The 18,657-nt window shown below is 32.3% G+C and overlaps 2 protein-coding genes across 2 annotated transcripts in view; one reads left to right on the top strand and one right to left on the bottom strand.

Annotated features, from left to right (window-relative positions):
* LOC133323795 (bridge-like lipid transfer protein family member 3B) overlaps nt 1-3,150 on the top strand; it is a 46,962-nt gene extending 43,812 nt beyond the window's left edge. The window contains exon 21 of the mRNA XM_061532696.1: nt 3,044-3,150. Coding sequence (XP_061388680.1) covers nt 3,044-3,097 — 54 coding nt within the window. The 3' untranslated portion in view covers nt 3,098-3,150. The remainder of the gene's footprint in view (nt 1-3,043) is intronic.
* A 4,651-nt stretch (nt 3,151-7,801) lies between these two features.
* Nucleotides 7,802-18,454, bottom strand: LOC133323794 (TBC1 domain family member 19). Its single transcript, XM_061532695.1, has 11 exons — nt 18,336-18,454; nt 18,111-18,269; nt 17,198-17,372; nt 17,028-17,121; nt 16,888-16,948; nt 11,638-11,829; nt 11,307-11,574; nt 8,360-8,469; nt 8,206-8,297; nt 8,051-8,132; nt 7,802-7,975 (listed from the first exon to the last, which is right to left on the bottom strand). Exons 1-11 carry the CDS (start codon nt 18,435-18,437, stop codon nt 7,802-7,804), a joined length of 1,509 nt encoding a protein of 502 aa, XP_061388679.1. The 5' UTR covers nt 18,438-18,454.
* Between the last annotated feature and the right edge of the window lie 203 nt (nt 18,455-18,657).

Genomic DNA, 18,657 nt, shown 5'->3' with positions numbered 1-18,657 from the left:
TGATTTCCGCTAAACTATGGTTCATTTTTATCCCCTCAGCCTTATGGCTGCTAATAAGAGTATTTACGCTTTGCTACGGCAGAATGTGCCTCATCGAGGAGAGATAGACAAAGTTTAACAGTATAGAAAAACTATTTATTTTAGCCATGTCAGAGTTTTAACAAATCTTAGGATCAGCTACGGATCTATTCCGGGGAAGAATGCTTGATTATCAATTTCATATTTACGAAAAAGACAGTGCCATTTTTATCTCCCTCCTACTATGAGACAACAGTGAAGAAGTTCAACGGCGAGAGAATTCTGAGATGGCTATTCTATTGACCATATGTTGCTGACTTCCTCACAGCAACAATAAAGTAGCCTATAGGATATTGTACAGATCCCTCAATCGATAGATTGGACGACTTTGAACTCCCTCGAGCAAGCTCATCGACTATCTCGTTCCTTTCTATGTTACTGTGTCCTGGAACCCAACATAATAACTATCTGTCGTATATTAAGTAGAGCATCCTTGAGTTAATAGTAAACGACGTAAGTGCCTTAAGTGCCGTCTGACCATTGACATATATAATCACCGTTCAATGACTTCCAGGCATCCGTTTCCCGGAACCTCAAAGCACATCTTGCAGCCTTGAATTTAACCCGCATGTCCAATGACTGGAGATTCAGCATTGTATTCATAGCTGCCTGTGGTGTGTTTCTTAGCGCTCCAGTAATTAGGATGGACACCGATCGCTATACTGTACTCATTTTGGCCAGCAGCGTTGCCACCATAAAAGGCAGTCATATGTAAGAATGGGGAGTACAACCGTTACATACAGCCGGTTTTAGACCCCAGCTCTCATCTATAAAGACTTTGCAGTAGTAGAGCGCTACAAGCGCGTGTGCACAGTTAGACAGAGTTAATAATTTCCCACCGATTAGCAGGACTACATCATCGGCATAGGCTACAACATTTATCCTGAAGAGATCGAATTTCAGAGGATATAATACTCCACCCTCTGTCCTCTGTTGACAGATTTCCTCACGGAACTGAATGAATTGATAATTCTGCTTTCCAGCACTCGATCAATACAATCCGTTAGGAGGATCTTCAATAGAGAAATATGGTACTGTTGGTAACGGTCGTAATTTTTATAGAAAATATTACTGCAGTGTACCAAAGCAGAAAACTGTAGTACAATATGTTTCAGTGAAAAAAGGCTAATTTTTTCCTATATAATTAGGTATTGAATCGATGCAGAACTGTTGACATAAATAATAAATAAATTAAAAAGTGTCAAGGTGACAAATTAAGACCAATTGGTCAATTGTCTGATCACCTCTTCCATAAATAATATGATTCGGAAACTTTTCCACTTCGTCTTTTTTGGAGGTCTTAGATTAATAATGGACAGTTGACGTAGGCCTTTTTCAACTTCGTTACCGAATGTGGGAATTATTTAAAAACCAATACCGACAAATACCGTATTTCCAAAAGTCCTATATATCTCAACTCTGCACACCAATTCTGACCGCAGCAGAAATCTAGCTCTATACTAAATTTTGTATCATTTATTGCCCTTTGTACTCTTCCAATACTTAGTTCGAAAAAAAATCCACATTTCAAACATAGGTTCATCCAAATCCAAATTTGTTACTCAATGTCAGCATTCCAGCTCTATCGGTTCACTCTAAATCCAAATTGTACCAAATTTAATGTCATTTAATAGACATTTCCAAAACTTACTTACCCCAATCCAACACCCCTACAGTGATCCTAACTTCAAATGTCAATACTTCAGCTCTATTAAATTTCAGCGTTCCAGCTCTATCGGTTCATCTAAATCCACATTTTGTACCATTTTGTACACATTAGTACGAATTTCCAAAACTTTTTACAAACCCCCAATAAATTTCAATATTGCAGCTCTACCGGTACGCCCAAATTCAAATTTGGTACCATTTTGTACACATTAGTACGATTTTCCAAAACTTTTTGCATAGCCCAATCCTAAACCCCAACAATTATCCTTACTCCAAATATCAGGATCCCAGCTCCATCAGTCCTCCCAAAATTCTAATTGTACCAAATTTAGTACCCGGTTCACTCAAATCCAAATTTGGTACCATATAGTACACATTAGTACGAATTTCCAAAATTTCCTACATACACCAATCCTACACCCCAACAATGATCCTAACTCGAAATTTCATTATTCCAGCTCTATCGTACGATTTAGTACTTTTCGTACACATAAGTAAAATAATTCGTACATATCTCAATCCTCCACTTCGACGGTAATGTTAATTTAAATTTTCAGGATTTCAGCCCGATTTGTACCTCCAAATCAAATTTGTACCAAATATTGTACCATATAGTACTTTTCGTAAACATGAGTATACGCGTTCAAAATCATCTCCTTTTATCGACCCTACTTCCCAACCTTAAATCGCATTCCAAATTTCAAGTTTTTAGCTCTTTCCATTCACATGCTACGAAATTGTACCAAATTTAGTATATTTTAGTACTTTTCGGATACTTATAGTTCGAATTTTCAAACAATCCTTTGCTACATTTGTACTACATCCATCCATCAGTGACCCTCATTTCATTTCTAGCTCTAACGGTTCGCCAAATACAAATGATACAACATTTAGAACTTTTCGTACCGTTCTAGTACGAATTTCCAAAACCCAGCCTTATCTGACACCTTTGTACCAAGAGTAGCCATCACCTAAAATTTCAAGATTCTAGCTTCAACCGTTTCGTCTGGGCGTTGATGAATCGTTAAGTCAGTCAGTCAGTCAGTCAATCACTTTACTCTTTTATTAGTATAGATTTTCAACACAGTTTCCATTACCACCAATCTTCACTATCTATAGCTTTCATTTTCACATTTTCCAATTTATTTTCAATTTTCATATTATGAGTTCAGCTACATAATAATCTTTTGTCTGTAATTGTTTACTAAAAATATAGTTTATAAAAAATATATAGTTCCGATAAATCATAAAATGTTTTTAATTGACTGTTTATTTTTCAAATTTCCCCCCAAAAAAGCTCCAGGTGACATCTATGAGTATGAATAAGAAAACTGAGGGTAACAACAGGTAGCATAACTGCATGGATTGCATACAGTGTTGCGGTGAAAATAATAATCCATAGATCCATCGATTGATTGGCATTCGATATGTACCAACAACTACAACAAAAAATTAACTCAAAACAACAACTGTCATTTAGTTCTTCGTAAACATTCTTCGAAAATAAAAGAAAATAAAACAAAAATCGTAAAGAATAAAATGCGATATTTTATTAACAATATATTAAATTAAAAAATTATAAAATATAAATTAAAATAAATAATTTAAATATATAATTGTAAATAATTAATTTAAAAATATTAAATAAACAAAAATTGGTAAAATTTGTATTTTTGTGTGCTTTATGAGTTTATTTTTTGACAGAAGTCAATTCAAAGGGCATACTAAAACCAATATGAACGAAATTGATGTATGACTCATTTATTTTGAAAGTGATTTAAGTCCATTTTAGATTCAGATACAAATTTTGATTTTCTAGAAAAATTTACAAAAATATATTACATTATGTGTTCTATCATAATTAAGGACAGACAGGGCCACAAACAAAATTAATATCACTTAACAATATATTTTAAAACAATATTTAAATATTTAAACAAATCAAACCCAAACCTTTAAATATCTCAATATAAGAAAAATGGACTTAAACTACTTTCAAATTAATGACTAATATATTATAGTGGCCCAATGTTCTAATCTATATATATATATATATATTTGGGATCCATGACAAAAATTTGGTTTTAGTTTGCCCTTTAACATTTTTGTTAATTATTTTTCTTTTTTTTTTTTTTAATTTAAATTTTTATTTAATATTAGTCACATGTTATATATAAAATATGTTTAAATATATATATTCTGTTGTTTTTAATAAGACTGAAACAAATTAAAAAAATAAACCTATTAATAAATAAAAATAAAATTTAATTAAAATTAAAAAAAAATTGTTAGAATTTTTGCCATTTGCAATTAAATATGTATTTGCTAAAAAAAAAACAATTTTGTCCATGATGTGTGCTATACGAAATTAAATAAATAAATACCATGTAATAACTAATATAATTATTTTATTTAATCAAAACTTTTATTGAAAGAAAAAAAATGTTTAAATATTTTAATTATTTAAAAAAATATATATAAAAACAAAATTGTGTTTAAACTTCAAAACATTCTACGTTCATTGAAAAAAATCTTGTCTTAAAAAAAAAATACAAAACTTCAAAACGCATTGTTGTGATTCATAATTCATATCAAAAGTAAAGATTCCGATAGTACTAAAATAAACAAAAATACAAAATAAAACTATTTAAAAATGATATAAAACTACATATATATAATAAAATAATTAAGCAAATGAAATCAAAACAAATGTATTTTCTAATAAACATACAACTGCTTAAAATTGTTTATAAATAAATGCGAACAAATGTATTTCAACAATAAAAACAAATGAATAAAAAGTATAAAATGCTATATATACATATAATTTAAATATAAAACCCACTATAAAAATTTGTAGCTAGGCTTAACCAACTAAGAAAAAAATTGTAAAAATAATATATATTTTAAAACAAATAATAATAATAATCAATAAAACGAATTTGGTCTTATAAAATTTAAAAAGCTTATTTTCAAAATAAAAAACCTATTATAAAAATTTAAATAATTTTAAATTCAGTTAATTAAAATAAAAATAAATGTGCCCTGATAATTTTTATCTGTAGAAAAAAAATGTATTGCCAGTCAATGAAGATTTTTTTAAATCCAGGCTTAATTGTTGTAGATTTTTTCTATAGAAAAATTCTGTCTTATTACTTACTTTCGCCAGAATAAAATTCATAGCAATTTTAAAAATCCGCAGCAAATGTGGACATATTAATTCTATAGAATGTGGACATATTAATTCTATTTCCTAACTAATAGAGGACAGATATTTTTGTATGAAAAAAATGTCTGCGTTACTGAGAACACACTTTTTCTATAAAAAACAGTAAGGAAAGTGGTAAAGTCGGACGTGGCCGACTATATGATACCTTTCACCACTTTGGGTAAATTCAACAGATGAATCTTTACAGACGTCGCATTTTTGATTTTCACGAAACTTAACACACATCATTCTAGACTTTATTCAGTACGCTGTACCAAATTTCGTAGAAATCGAAAGATATTTAGGGACATTGGTGCACCATTTACCTTAAATGGGACGAAAATTTATATGGGAGCTATATATAAAACTGGACCAATGGGTCTCATCTTCGGATCTGATAAATGCTTGGTAGATAATAGGTTGTACAAAGTTTGGTTCAACTCGTTCGCATGTTATTATAAAATTAATTTTCAGCAAAATTTTGTGGTGGAACTATCAGAAGGAGTGGACTTGATCGAACTTGATCTATGTTTGGACGAAATATTGTGATGTACAAAATAAACAAACTTCGAGCCAGACAGACGGTCTTTTTTAAATCGACTCTAAATTGTCTGAAACGGATTTGGTACCAAAAAGCAAGGAGTATTGATCTCTCAGAACATAGGACGATGAGGATTTTTTCGATGATTACTCAGTCCTTAGGATTGACATAGGATTCAGGGTTTTTTTCTATATAAAAAAGGAATTGAGAAAAGGAAACGCCGCCATTCTTCCCTATCGATTTTTTTCTATAGAAAAAAAGCATCAGTGAACTGATTTTTCTATAGAAAATATAATTCGTCGGTTAATTGAGGCCGGATTTTTGTCTTCAATTACTGATGATTTTTTTCCTATAGAAAAAATCTGTTTCATGGTGAGAAATTATTTGTTTTTTCTCTTCGTTTTTTCAATTACTCTGAAGACTCAAGGCATTTGAATTGTGGTTTGTTAAGTTTACTTCAAATCAGTTCAGATTTGCACCAAACTTCCCGCGTTTTTTGATTAACACAAAATTTTGCACAGCGTATCAAAATGAGCCTATATAATTTTGTCAGAATCGGTGTAAATTTAGACATAGCTCTCATATATATTTATACCCTTCACCACATTGTGGTACAGGGTATTATGTCTTTGTGCATATGTTTGTAACAGGCAAAAGGAAACGAGATAGACCCATGGTTCCTTTTGAGAAAATGCATAGAATCACTTTCTGAGTTGATTTATGCATGTCCGTCCGTCCTTCCGTCTGTCCATGTTAAATTGTAAACAAAGTACAGGTCGCATTTATGATCCGTATTGGATGAAATTTGGCACAGCGCATTTGTTTGACCCAAGGACGAACCCTATTGAAAATCCTATTGGGAAAAATCGGTTCAGATTTAGATATAGCTCCCATATATATTTTCGTCCGATTTAAGGTAGATGGTGCACCAAAGTCCCTATATATCTTTCGATTTGCACGATATTTGGCACAGCGTAATCAATAAGGTCTAGAATGATGGTTCAGATTTAGATATAGCTCCAATATATATCTTCGTCTGATTTAAGGTAAATAAAAACCAAAGTCCCTATATATCTTTCGGTTTGCACGAAATTTGGCACAGCGTACTAAATTAAGTCTAGAATGATGTGTGCAAAGTTTCGTGAAAATCGGTTCAGATTTAGATATAGCTCCCATATATATCTTCGTCTGATTTAAGGTAAATTGTGTACCAAAGTCCCTATATATCTTTCGATTTGCACAAAGTTGGGCACAGCGCACTCAACTAAGTCTAAAATGATGTGTGCAAAGTTTCGTGAAAATTGGTTCAGATTCAGATATAGCTCCCATATATAATTTCGCACGATTTTAGGTAAATAGTCCACTAAAGTCCCTGGAAATCTTTTGATTTGCACGAAATTTGGCACAGAGTAATAAATAAAATCGAGAATGATGTCTGCCAAGTTTCGTGAAAATCGGTTCAGATTTAGATATAGTTCCGATATATATTTTCATCCGCTTTATGGTAATTGGTGCACCAAGGACCCTAAATATCTTTCGATTTGCACGAATTTTGGTATAGTTTTTTTTTAATTTTTTTCTGTATATAATTTGTTTTGGTCAAATAGAAAAGTGTATTTTTAAAAAATAAATTTAGAGGGTCCTACAGAAGGGGTTTTTAAAGAACTTTTTTGGTGTTCTACTGAGGCTTGGTTTTTTAAAGAATTTTTAGGAATATATTTTTAAGGTCCTTCAGAAATGAGTAAAGAATATTTTTTCAAGGTCCTACTTAAGCGTGGATTATCCTCACTAGATGCGAATTTTTTGGTTAAATTTACGAAGAATTATAACCTCTTTGGAAAAAATGTGGGCATTTTTCTGATTTTGATAAGTTAGTCATGGATTAATTATTACGTCCTAAATGTCGTCCCTAGCCTACTTTATATAAAAATATAAATATAAAATATAACAAATCGATAATTCTTGTTGCTCTTAATAGTTATTGTAAAAAAAACTATTTTATTCAATGAAATAAAAAAAAAACAAAGAAATGTAAAAAATTGAAAATCGAAAATAATAGGTATATATATTGAATTATTAAATGTGTATTTATTAAACGGACATTCTGCGAGAATGAAAAATAACAACAAAAAAAAACTGGAAAATAAATTATATTATTATTCAAAAAACGATAAAACATCTTTGTTTTATTTTCTAAAAAATTTTACTAAACAATTTTTTTTAAATTGAACTATAATTTTCATATATAAAAAAAAACAGTTTCAACTAAATTTACTAATTTTTCAAAATTTTCTTATTGCCTTCCTCTAGTCTCGACTGAGGGCCAATTGGACCAATGGCAGCACCTGAATTGATGATAAATCTGCCAGTATAGCTTCTATGCTATCCAGCGAATTCACTTGCATTAGACTCTCCTTGCGAAAGGATAAAATAATTATGGCAAATATTGAAAGGATCTCCAGGCTGTCGAAACCAAGGATCTGTAAGTAGACCATTAAAAAATAATAAAAATTGACATTTTAGAAATAGTTTTGAATAATTAAATTTGCATTTACCAGATCCCACAATACCAGCAATTGATCGGGTGGCAGGTGGCCACTAAATGCACGCATCAACCACTTGAAAACGACGCGGATCCTTAGACGAAAAAATAATAAAGCAAATATCAGATTATCGGGTAAGTTATAATATTTTTGATCTATTAACTTACGGTTGGATTTGTAATTCACGAAAATGTGACCATAATTGCGGCTCATGGGTCTGCAGTAATTTTTCGAAGAGCAGACAAATGCTGACAATACCCTGTAATGAAGGTGGACACATTTTCATATGGACATATTTGTTCTTCAAATAACCAAACCTACCTGAGGATGGGTATTAATGGTCGTCAGCCGATGACAATAACGAATATAAAAGGCACGGAATGTGAAATATAAATTGATGGGGGAATCGAAGAGATAACAAAAGGGGGCAGCTGAAAAAAATAAGAGATTTTTTAGGAATAATTTTTCAAGGAACCACAAAAGGCGTGGATTTTCAAGGGATCAACAAAGAGGTCCTACAGAAGCGTGAATTATTTTAATGAATATTTTTGGAGGTCCAACAGAAGCGTGGATTTTTAAAGAATATTTTTTCAAGGCCTACCAAAGGCGTGGATTTTTTAAAGAATATTTTTTCAAGGCCTACCAAAGGCGTGGATTTTTTAAAGAATATTTTTTCAAGGCCTACCAAAGGCGTGGATTTTTTAAAGAATATTTTTTCAAGGCCTACCAAAGGCGTGGATTTTTTCAAGAATATTTTTTCAAGGCCTACCAAAGGCGTGGATTTTTTAAAGAATATTTTTTCAAGGCCTACCAAAGGCGTGGATTTTTTAAAGAATATTTTTTCAAGGCCTACCAAAGGCGTGGATTTTTAAAAGAATATTTTTTCAAGGCCTACCAAAGGCGTGGATTTTTAAAAGAATATTTTTTCAAGGCCTACCAAAGGCGTGGATTTTTTAAAGAATATTTTTTCAAGGCCTACCAAAGGCGTGGATTTTTTAAAGAATATTTTTTCAAGGCCTACCAAAGGCGTGGATTTTTTAAAGAATATTTTTTCAAGGCCTACCAAAGGCGTGGATTTTTAAAAGAATATTTTTTCAAGGCCTACCAAAGGCGTGGATTTTTTAAAGAATATTTTTTCAAGGCCTACCAAAGGCGTGGATTTTTTAAAGAATATTTTTTCAAGGCCTACCAAAGGCGTGGATTTTTTAAAGAATATTTTTTCAAGGCCTACCAAAGGCGTGGATTTTTTAAAGAATATTTTTTCAAGGCCTACCAAAGGCGTGGATTTTTTAAAGAATATTTTTTCAAGGCCTACCAAAGGCGTGGATTTTTTAAAGAATATTTTTTCAAGGCCTACCAAAGGCGTGGATTTTTAAAAGAATATTTTTTCAAGGCCTACCAAAGGCGTGGATTTTTTAAAGAATATTTTTTCAAGGCCTACCAAAGGCGTGGATTTTTAAAAGAATATTTTTTCAAGGCCTACCAAAGGCGTGGATTTTTAAAAGAATATTTTTTCAAGGCCTACCAAAGGCGTGGATTTTTTAAAGAATATTTTTTCAAGGCCTACCAAAGGCGTGGATTTTTTAAAGAATATTTTTTCAAGGCCTACCAAAGGCGTGGATTTTTTAAAGAATATTTTTTCAAGGCCTACCAAAGGCGTGGATTTTTTAAAGAATATTTTTTCAAGGCGTGGATTTTTTAAAGAATATTTTTTCAAGGCGTGGATTTTTTAAAGAATATTTTTTCAAGGCGTGGATTTTTTAAAGAATATTTTTTCAAGGCGTGGATTTTTTAAAGAATATTTTTTCAAGGCCTACCAAAGGCGTGGATTTTTTAAATAATATTTTTTCAAGGACCTACACAAGGCGTGGATTTTTTAAATAATATTTTTTCAAGGACCTACACAAGGCGTGGATTTTTTTAAATAATATTTTTTCAAGGACTTACACAAGGCGTGGATTTTTTAAAGAATATTTTTGCAAAGGACCTACACAAGGCGTGGAGTTTTTTGAAAAGGACCTACACAAGGCGTGGATTTTTTAAAGAATATTTTTGAAACGGACCTACACAAGGCATGGATTTTTTAAAGAATATTTTTGAAAAGGGCCTACACAAGTCGTGGATTTTGTAAATAATATTTTTGAAAAGGACCTACACAAGGCGTGGACTTTTTAAAGAATATTTTTGAAAAGGACCTACACAAGACGTGGATTTTTTAAAGAATATTTTTGAAAAGGACCTACACAAGGCGTGGATTTTTTAAAGAATATTTTTGAAAAGGACCTACACAAGGCGTGGATTTTTTAAAGAATATTTTTGAAAAGGACCTACACAAGGCGTGGATTTTTTAAAGAATATTTTTGAAAAGGACCTACACAAGGCGTGGATTTTTTAAAGAATATTTTTGAAAAGGACCTACACAAGGCGTGGATTTTTTAAAGAATATTTTTGAAAAGGACCTACACAAGGCGTGGATTTTTTAAAGAATATTTTTGAAAAGGACCTACACAAGGCGTGGATTTTTTAAAGAATATTTTTTCAAGGCCTACCAAAGGCGTGGATATTTTAAAGAATATTTTTGAAAAGGACCTACACAAGGCGTGGATTTTTTTTAAAGAATATTTTTGAAACGGACCTACACAAGGCATGGATTTTTTAAAGAATATTTTTGAAAAGGGCCTACACAAGTCGTGGATTTTTTAAATAATATTTTTTCAAGGACCTACACAAGGCGTGGATTTTTTAAATAATATTTTTTCAAGGACCTACACAAGGCGTGGATTTTTAAATAATATTTTTTCAAGGACCTACACAAGGCGTGGATTTTTTAAATAATATTTTTGAAAAGGACCTACACAAGGCGTGGATATTTTAAATAATATTTTTGAAAAGGACCTACACAAGGCGTGGATTTTTTAAATAATATTTTTAAAAAGGACCTACACAAGGCGTGGATTTTTTAAATAATATTTTTGAAAAGGACCTACACAAGGCGTGGATTTTTTAAAGAATTTTTTTGAAAAGGACCTACACAAGGCGTGAATTTTTTAAGGAATATTTTTTCAAGGACCTACACAAGGCGTGGATTTTTAAATAATATTTTTTCAAGGACCTACACAAGGCGTGGATTTTTAAATAATATTTTTTCAAGGACCTACACAAGGCGTGGATTTTTAAATAATATTTTTTCAAGAACCTACACATATTATTATATGTGTATATTATTTTTTAAATAATATTTTTTTAAATAATTATTTTCATATCTTACCAAACATACAAATTCCATGAAATGGCACCACACCCGATGGTGGCGCCTCATAACTTTTACCCTTAATGGGATAATGTTCGAATTGTATCATCTGGGCAATTTCAGTATCCCGCGAAAAACACAACAACACTTGATAAAGGACATCTTCAAAAACAAAATACTGATCATCGTTCGAGGCAGTCAATTGGATATCTTTGAAGACCAATTTATCGACAATGTGGTCGGTGGCCAAGACATTGGCTTTTAAACGATTCCAATGTTCAATATCCTAAAAAGAAAAAATAAAATATGACAATTTTGAAATATTCTGAAGATTTTGAAATATACTCACAAAATTATTTACATGACTACCCAAAACATACGACCACAAAGCTCCACGATAAGGTGCCGGGGTGTTACCCTTCCTCAATAAATGCTGGCACAGTGGGGCATGTTTTGATTCCAAAACTCGTTGACATTGTAAATTCATATCCGATGAGCCGGCATAGGATTCGGTGCGCAATAAATCGCTGTAATGGTTTCTCTGTAAATAATAAAAAAACATATTTTTGCGAAACCTTCAGACATGGATTTCGAAAGAATATTTTTGCTAAAGTTTCTCGGCCTTTAGACGTGAATTTTAAACAATATTTTTGTGAGGATTCGAAGTGCTTTAGGCGTGGATTTTTAAAGAATATTTTTGTGAGGATTCGAAGTGCTTTAGGCGTGGATTTTTAAAGAATATTTTTGTGAGGATTCGAAGTGCTTTAGGCGTGAATTTTTAAAGAATATTTTTGTGAGGATTCGAAGTGCTTTAGGCGTGGATTTTTAAAGAATATTTTTGTGAGGATTCGAAGTGCTTTACGCGTGGATTTTTAAAGAATATTTTTATGAGGATACATAGCGGTATAGGCGTGGATTTTTAACGAATATTTTTGTGAGGATTCGAAGTGCTTTAGGCGTGGATTTTTAAAGAATATTTTTGTGAGGATTCGAAGTGCTTTAGGCGTGGATTTTTAAAGAATATTTTTGTGAGGATTCGAAGTGCTTTAGGCGTGGATTTTTAAAGAATATTTTTGTGAGGATACATAGCGGTATAGGCGTGGATTTTTAAAGAATATTTTTGTGAGGATACATAGCGGTATAGGCGTGGATTTTTAACGAATATTTTTGTGAGGATTCGAAGTGCTTTAGGCGTGGATTTTTAAAGAATATTTTTGTGAGGATTCGAAGTGCTTTAGGCGTGGATTTTTAAAGAATATTTTTGTGAGGATTCGAAGTGCTTTAGGCGTGGATTTTTAAAGAATATTTTTGTGAGGATTCGAAGTGCTTTAGGCGTGGATTTTTAAAGAATATTTTTGTGAGGATTCGAAGTGCTTTAGGCGTGGATTTTTAAAGAATATTTTTGTGAGGATTCGAAGTGCTTTAGGCGTGGATTTTTAAAGAATATTTTTGTGAGGATTCGAAGTGCTTTACGCGTGGATTTTTAAAGAATATTTTTATGAGGATACATAGCGGTATAGGCGTGGATTTTTAACGAATATTTTTGTGAGGATTCCAAGAGCTTTAGGCGTGGATTTTTAAAGAATATTTTTGTGAGGATTCCAAGTGCTTTAGGCGTGGATTTTTAAAGAACATTTTTGTGAGGATTCCAAGTGCTTTAGGCGTGGATTTTTAAAGAATATTTTGTGAGGATTCGAAGTGCTTTAGGCGTGAATTTTTAAAGAATATTTTTGTGAGGATTCGAAGTGCTTTAGGCGTGGATTTTTAAAGAATATTTTTGTGAGGATTCGAAGTGCTTTACGCGTGGATTTTTAAAGAATATTTTTGTGAGGATTCGAAGTGCTTTACGCGTGGATTTTTAAAGAATATTTTTGTGAGGATTCGAAGTGCTTTACGCTTGGATTTTTAAAGAATATTTTTATGAGGATACATAGCGGTATAGGCGTGGATTTTTAACGAATATTTTTGTGAGGATTCGAAGTGCTTTAGGCGTGGATTTTTAAAGAATATTTTTGTGAGGATTCGAAGTGCTTTAGGCGTGGATTTTTAAAGAATATTTTTGTGAGGATTCGAAGTGCTTTAGGCGTGGATTTTTAAAGAATATTTTTGTGAGGATTCGAAGTGCTTTAGGCGTGGATTTTTAAAGAATATTTTTGTGAGGATACATAGCGGTATAGGCGTGGATTTTTAAAGAATATTTTTGTGAGGATACATAGCGGTATAGGCGTGGATTTTTAACGAATATTTTTGTGAGGATTCGAAGTGCTTTAGGCGTGGACCTACACGCCTTGTGTAGGTCCTTGAAAAAATATTATTTAAAAATCCACGCCTTGTGTAGGTCCTTTTCAAAAATATTATTTAAAAAATCCACGCCTTGTGTAGGTCCTTTTTAAAGCACTTCGAATCCTCACAAAAATATTCTTTAAAAATCCACGCCTAAAGCACTTCGAATCCTCACAAAAATATTCTTTAAAAATCCACGCCTAAAGCACTTCGAATCCTCACAAAAATATTCTTTAAAAATCCACGCCTAAAGCACTTCGAATCCTCACAAAAATATTCTTTAAAAATCCACGCCTAAAGCACTTCGAATCCTCACAAAAATATTCTTTAAAAATCCACGCCTAAAGCACTTCGAATCCTCACAAAAATATTCTTTAAAAATCCACGCCTAAAGCACTTCGAATCCTCACAAAAATATTCTTTAAAAATCCACGCCTAAAGCACTTCGAATCCTCACAAAACTATTCTTTAAAAATCCACGCCTAAAGCACTTCGAATCCTCACAAAAATATTCTTTAAAAATCCACGCCTAAAGCACTTCGAATCCTCACAAAAATATTCTTTAAAAATCCACGCCTAAAGCACTTCGAATCCTCACAAAAATATTCTTTAAAAATCCACGCCTAAAGCACTTCGAATCCTCACAAAAATATTCTTTAAAAATCCACGCCTAAAGCACTTCGAATCCTCACAAAAATATTCTTTAAAAATCCACGCCTAAAGCACTTCGAATCCTCACAAAAATATTCTTTAAAAATCCACGCCTAAAGCACTTCGAATCCTCACAAAAATATTCTTTAAAAATCCACGCCTAAAGCACTTCGAATATTTTTGTGAGGATTCGAAGTGCTTTACGCGTGGATTTTTAAAGAATATTTTTATGAGGATACATAGCGGTATAGGCGTGGATTTTTAACGAATATTTTTGTGAGGATTCCAAGAGCTTTAGGCGTGGATTTTTAAAGAATATTTTTGTGAGGATTCCAAGTGCTTTAGGCGTGGATTTTTAAAGAACATTTTTGTGAGGATTCCAAGTGCTTTAGGCGTGGATTTTTAAAGAATATTTTGTGAGGATTCGAAGTGCTTTAGGCGTGAATTTTTAAAGAATATTTTTGTGAGGATTCGAAGTGCTTTAGGCGTGGATTTTTAAAGAATATTTTTGTGAGGATTCGAAGTGCTTTACGCGTGGATTTTTAAAGAATATTTTTGTGAGGATTCGAAGTGCTTTACGCGTGGATTTTTAAAGAATATTTTTATGAGGATACATAGCGGTATAGGCGTGGATTTTTAACGAATATTTTTGTGAGGATTCCAAGTGCTTTAGGCGTGGATTTTTAAAGAATATTTTTGTGAGGATTCCAAGTGCTTTAGGCGTGGATTTTTAAAGAATATTTTTGTGAGGATTCGAAGTGCTTTAGGCGTGGATTTTTAAAGAATATTTTTGTGAGGATTCCAAGTGCTTTAGGCGTGGATTTTTAAAGAATATTTTTGTGAGGATTCCAAGTGCTTTAGGCGTGGATTTTTAAAGAATATTTTTGTGAGGATTCCAAGTGCTTTAGGCGTGGATTTTTAAAGAATATTTTTGTGAGGATTCGAAGTGCTTTAGGCGTGGATTTTTAAAGAATATTTTTGTGAGGATTCGAAGTGCTTTAGGCGTGGATTTTTAAAGAATATTTTTGTGAGGATTCCAAGTGCTTTAGGCGTGGATTTTTAAAGAATATTTTTGTGAGGATTCCAAGTGCTTTAGGCGTGGATTTTTAAAGAATATTTTTGTGAGGATTCGAAGTGCTTTAGGCGTGGATTTTTAAAGAATATTTTTGTGAGGATTCGAAGTGCTTTAGGCGTGGATTTTTAAAGAATATTTTTGTGAGGATTCGAAGTGCTTTAGGCGTGGATTTTTAAAGAATATTTTTGTGAGGATTCGAAGTGCTTTAGGCGTGGATTTTTAAAGAATATTTTTGTGAGGATTCGAAGTGCTTTAGGCGTGGATTTTTAAAGAATATTTTTGTGAGGATTCGAAGTGCTTTAGGCGTGGATTTTTAAAGAATATTTTTGTGAGGATTCGAAGTGCTTTAGGCGTGGATTTTTAAAGAATATTTTTGTGAGGATTCGAAGTGCTTTAGGCGTGGATTTTTAAAGAATATTTTTGTGAGGATTCGAAGTGCTTTAGGCGTGGATTTTTAAAGAATATTTTTGTGAGGATTCGAAGTGCTTTAGGCGTGGATTTTTAAAGAATATTTTTGTGAGGATTCGAAGTGCTTTAGGCGTGGATTTTTAAAGAATATTTTTGTGAGGATTCGAAGTGCTTTAGGCGTGGATTTTTAAAGAATATTTTTGTGAGGATTCGAAGTGCTTTAGGCGTGGATTTTTAAAGAATATTTTTGTGAGGATTCGAAGTGCTTTAGGCGTGGATTTTTAAAGAATATTTTTGTGAGGATTCGAAGTGCTTTAGGCGTGGATTTTTAAAGAATATTTTTGTGAGGATTCGAAGTGCTTTAGGCGTGGATTTTTAAAGAATATTTTTGTGAGGATTCGAAGTGCTTTAGGCGTGGATTTTTAAAGAATAGTTTTGTGAGGATTCGAAGTGCTTTAGGCGTGGATTTTTAAAGAATATTTTTGTGAGGATTCGAAGTGCTTTAGGCGTGGATTTTTAAAGAATATTTTTGTGAGGATTCGAAGTGCTTTAGGCGTGGATTTTTAAAGAATATTTTTGTGAGGATTCGAAGTGCTTTAGGCGTGGATTTTTAAAGAATATTTTTGTGAGGATTCGAAGTGCTTTAGGCGTGGATTTTTAAAGAATATTTTTGTGAGGATTCGAAGTGCTTTAGGCGTGGATTTTTAAAGAATATTTTTGTGAGGATTCGAAGTGCTTTAGGCGTGGATTTTTAAAGAATATTTTTGTGAGGATTCGAAGTGCTTTAGGCGTGGATTTTTAAAGAATATTTTTGTGAGGATTCGAAGTGCTTTAGGCGTGGATTTTTAAAGAATATTTTTGTGAGGATTCGAAGTGCTTTAGGCGTGGATTTTTAAAGAATATTTTTGTGAGGATTCGAAGTGCTTTAGGCGTGGATTTTTAAAGAATATTTTTATGAGGATCCATAGCGGTATAGGCGTGGATTTTTAAAGAATATTTTTAAGAGGATCCATAGCGGTATAGGCGTGGATTTTTAAAGAATATTTTTAAGAGGATCCATAGCGGTATAGGCGTGGATTTTTAAAGAATATTTTTAAGAGGATCCATAGCGGTATAGGCGTGGATTTTTAAAGAATATTTTTAAGAGGATTCTCTGACCTTCGGCGGGAAGTTTTTACTCACCAATTCAAAGAGATTTTTCACTGGCAGCGATATATGCGAGAATTCCCATTTCGGCACCTGTCTAAAAAGAACATTTTGAGATGGAAAATCCATTTTCAAATTATTATTTGTATCTATGGCATTGTTGACATTACACAAACTCTGTATTTTCCACTGCCTTGGTTGGACCTTTCAGGGATAGCAATACATCCAAAATGTCCTTGGGAGCATAAACCGGTCTATAGTTGGCTAAATCTGAAAAATAACACACAGATAAATTTCAATATTTTTTTAAAAATAAGTATACGTTTCGGAACTTTTTTCTACTCACCAATTGTATAATTACTCAATTCATCCCATTTCGAGAGTAGTTCATCTCGATCGGTTGATATTCGCGGTTGACCTTGCGAAGCCATTTTCAATTCGGAACACATTGCATTTAAACTTTTGCGTACACGACGATCCCATTGTACACCGGCACGTTTCAAATAGGCCAAGGGGTCATTCTAAAATTAAAGATTTTTTTAAATAATAATTTTTGAAGGGTTCTACAGAGGCGTAGGTTTTTTAAAGAATATTTTTTCAAGGTCCTACAGAGGTGTAGATTTTTAAAAAAATATTTTTGAAAGTCCTACAGAGGCGTAATTTTTTAAAGAATATTTTTTCAGGGTCCATATAGGGCGCAGATTTTTTAAAGAATATTTTTTCAGGGTCCATATAAGGCGTAGATTTTTTAAAGAATATTTTTTTTCAGAATATTTTTTCAAGTTCCATATAAGGCGTAGATGTTTTAAAGAATATTTTTTCAGGTTCCATATAAGGCGTAGATTTTTTAAAGAATATTTTTTCAAGTTCCATATAAGGCGTAGATGTTTTAAAGAATATTTTTTTCAAGTTCCATATAAGGCGTAGATGTTTTAAAGAATATTTTTTCAGGTTGCATATAAGGCGTAGATTTTTTAAAGAATATTTTTTGAAGGTCCTACAGAGGCGTAGATTTTTTAAAGAATATTTTTTGAAGGTCCTACAGAGGCGTAGATTTTTTAAAGAATATTTTTTGAAGGTCCTACAGAGGCGAAGATTTTTTAAAGAATATTTTTTCAGGTTCCATATAAGGCGTAGATTTTTTAAAGAATATTTTTTCAGGTTCCATATAAGGCGTAGATTTTTTAAAGAATATTTTTTCAGGTTCCATATAAGGCGTAGATTTTTTAAAGAATATTTTTTTAAGGTCCTATACTTACTATATTTATTTGCGATGGCTTCTCCTCCGGCTTCAATTTACTGCGTACCAAATGAAAAATAATATTGCGTATTTCAGTTTCCAAGCCGGCACTTTTAATGGCCTCCTCCAGGGTATTGCACATATCATTGCGATCGACAGTGGGACTGCAAACTAATTTCTAAATGGATAAGAAAATTAAATTCCCTCCTTCTTCTACCACCTCATTCACAATTTTTCTACCCACCTGAACATTTTCATATAATGGCTCATAATTTTTCAGCGTTTTTATCGTGTTGATTAACTTTGCAGCGGTATGATGTATGCTGGCATCTTGTAGTTCCTCCATGGCAAATATTTTTTTCTTCTATTCCTCCGCTTTCGTTTTAATTTATTACAAATGTCAATCATTCATTTGAAATACCCACAATTTTTTTGCTTGAATTCGAATTTGATGGATTTTCCATATCATTCGTTCGCATAAATTGTGTGTTATACCCAGCAATTGATTGACCGATCGATTGACGGACTAATGATATGTTTGATATGATATTTATTTAGATTTCCGT

Source organism: Musca vetustissima, unplaced genomic scaffold (genome assembly GCF_032173495.1).
Source record: "Musca vetustissima isolate MV318-11 ecotype Yass unplaced genomic scaffold, APGP_CSIRO_Mvet_v1 utg4706, whole genome shotgun sequence".
Taxonomy (NCBI): Eukaryota; Metazoa; Arthropoda; class Insecta; order Diptera; family Muscidae; genus Musca; species Musca vetustissima.
This window is presented reverse-complemented; position numbering and strand designations above follow the sequence as displayed.